A 2,652-nucleotide genomic window follows, 5' to 3' on the forward strand; every position below is an offset into this window, starting at 1 on the left:
TCTCTCCTCCTCTCATCTCCTCTCATCTCCTCTCTCCTCCTCTCATCTCCTCTCATCTCCTCTCTCCTCCTCTCATCTCCTCTCATCTCCTCTCTCCTCCTCTCATCTCCTCTCCTCTCATCTCATCTCCTCTCATCTCCTCTCTCCTCCTCTCTCCTCCTCTCATCTCCTCTCATCTCCTCTCTCCTCCTCTCATCTCTTCTCTCCTCCTCTCATCTCCTCTCTCCTCCTCTCATCTCTTCTCTCCTCCTCTCATCTCCTCTCTCCTCCTCTCATCTCCTCTCATCTCCTCTCTCCTCCTCTCATCTCCTCTCTCCTCCTCTCATCTCTTCTCTCCTCCTCTCTCCTCCTCTCATCTCCTCTCTCCTCCTCTCATCTCCTCTCTCCTCCTCTCATCTCTTCTCTCCTCCTCTCTCCTCCTCTCATCTCCTCTCTCCTCCTCTCCTCTCTTCTCTCTGTTGAGAAGAGTTCACTGTTACTGTAGTCAACTAAACGATATATAACTCCATGTTCTAAATGTCTTTTATCATTATTATTATAAAAAAACTAAACTTCAACTAAACAATTTGAACAACAAAACAAAAACAAAACAAAAAAAACAAGCAAACCCACTCAGGAAACTAACAAAACAGTAAAAATAAAAATTAGATAAAAATAAAAACTAGATGCCACTAAATCTAAAATAACAACAAAATACATCAACATTAAATCATAAACATTTTATTGTGGTAAAACAACATCAACAGGTCGTCTGAAAACGACTCATGTCCTGTTTTCTGATTGGCTGTCCTCAATAGAGGACACTTCCTGCTTCTTCACCATCTCTGATGTGACGGGACATTTTTCAGTCTGTAAGGAGACGACAGAGAGACAGAGACAGAAACATTTCAAAGGTTTTAAAGGACCAGTCTGTAGGATTTAATGGCATCTAGTGGTGAGTGCAGATTGCAAACACCTCGTCTCTCTCTTCTCCCAAACGTTTAGAATAAGGATCGTTGTTTGGCTTCGGGTTCCATCATTCACACAATGTTCCTGTTCGTTAATATATTTGGGATTAAACAAAAAAAAAAACCTGATTTGACAGGTCAAAATGTGACCTCTGACCTTTTGAGCAGCTCCTGTGTGGACATCTGTCCACTTTCCCCGTCACTGTCCTCCTCTTCACTGTCCTCTGAGCTGCTGTCTGACGCCTCCTTCTTACTCTTCTTTGGCTGCTGCTTCCCTTTGTGTTTGTGCTTCTTGTGTTTCTTCTTCTGTGGTTAAAAATGACCATGAAGTCAGAGAACATTCAGGAGACGTTTTATTTCAGGGTCTCTTTCTCTACCTTCTTCTCCTTCTTGTGTTTGGTGTGTTTCTTGTTCTTGTGTTTCTTTTCTTTGCTCCTCTTCTTTTGTTTCTCCTCCTCAGTGTGGAAGCAGACGGAGGCGACGCCTCCTCTGGCTGAACAGGAGAACAACAGGCAGCGTTCAGTGGCGATAAAGAAAACAAAACAACAAAACTACTAACAAATATATCTGACCCTGAAGTCAAACTTTATTTGGTTTAAATCTTTATTATTATTGTTAAATTATTGTTCTAATTCTGCTCAACTGTGATCAACTGACCCGTCTGTGCTGCAGCTGAAGGAGGCGGCAGCTTCGGACCAAACTCCTCCTCTTCCTGTGTCGAGTTCAGAGACGAAACCACCGCTTTTAAAGGACAGAGAACGAACAGCATGAACAGTTAGAACCACAGTTAGAACCACAGTTAGAACCACACAGAAACAGATCTCATTCATAGTTCTCATGTGGAGCATTTCATTATTTATTTGGGGAATATCATGAAACAAAAGGAAAGATTTTATGTAGAAATTACATTTCAAGAACACAAATATGTTAGTTTTGTTTGTTTTGACAGAACAGAACCGTAACTCTGACAGAACAAGTTCACCTTCAAACACCTGCTGAGGCGATGCGTGAACATTTCCTGCTGCAGATTTATACTTTATTTGAACTTTACAGACACTCAGTCTGATCTGTCTCAGACCAACGTTCACGTCCACATCAAACAGGAAGTAGAATGACATTTGCCCGGAAATTGAATGTTGTAAGTGTGTTACACGTTACTTTGGTGTTTTAAGTGGTTATTTCAGATTCATTGAAATCTCACAATAATGTAAATAAACTAGCAGCAGATCAACGACTCCTGTGTTCTGTGAGGTAAAATTAATCATTTTGTCAATGGAGTTTGTTTGGTTTGTAGAGAGTGAGATTTGTCTGATATAACTGTAGTTTCCTGTCAGAAAGAAAGGTAAAGAGGTGAAAATATTCTAAATATAGCGTACACTTAACCTGATGTTGATTATATGGGTGTCTAAAATCTGTTGCTGCTGACTCTGTCCACAGCAGAACATTGATTAGCTTCCTACTCCGGTTCTCCTGCTGCTTCTCCAAACTGACTCCATCTACTGAAGGTAAAACACTGACTGTGGAGGAGAACCTCATACAAACACACTGCAAATAATCTGAATTATCCCTTTAAGATAATAAATACTGAGGTAAACGTTAATTAAGTTCTGCCACTAGGGTCTCTCTCATTAAAACAACAGACGTAGCTTGTTATGAAGTAGTGTGGGATCATGGGAGTTGTTGTCCTCATAGTTAAAGAACCATC

General features: G+C 40.9%; 1 protein-coding gene across 1 annotated transcript in view; it reads right to left on the reverse strand.

Moving 5' to 3' along the window:
* Positions 1–704: 704 nt before the first annotated feature.
* The window catches only part of gpatch1 (G patch domain containing 1), a 39,162-nt gene continuing 37,214 nt past the window's right edge, over positions 705–2,652 (reverse strand). Inside the window, exons 17-20 of the mRNA XM_084717758.1 lie at positions 1,605–1,688; positions 1,325–1,440; positions 1,105–1,253; positions 705–849 (exon numbers count right to left, since the gene is read on the reverse strand). Coding sequence (XP_084573884.1) covers positions 816–849; positions 1,105–1,253; positions 1,325–1,440; positions 1,605–1,688 — 383 coding nt within the window. The 3' untranslated portion in view covers positions 705–815. The remainder of the gene's footprint in view (positions 850–1,104; positions 1,254–1,324; positions 1,441–1,604; positions 1,689–2,652) is intronic.

This window comes from Lutjanus erythropterus, chromosome 1 (assembly GCF_056507025.1).
Source record: "Lutjanus erythropterus isolate fLutEry1 chromosome 1, fLutEry1.hap2, whole genome shotgun sequence".
Classification (NCBI taxonomy): Eukaryota; Metazoa; Chordata; class Actinopteri; order Lutjaniformes; family Lutjanidae; genus Lutjanus; species Lutjanus erythropterus.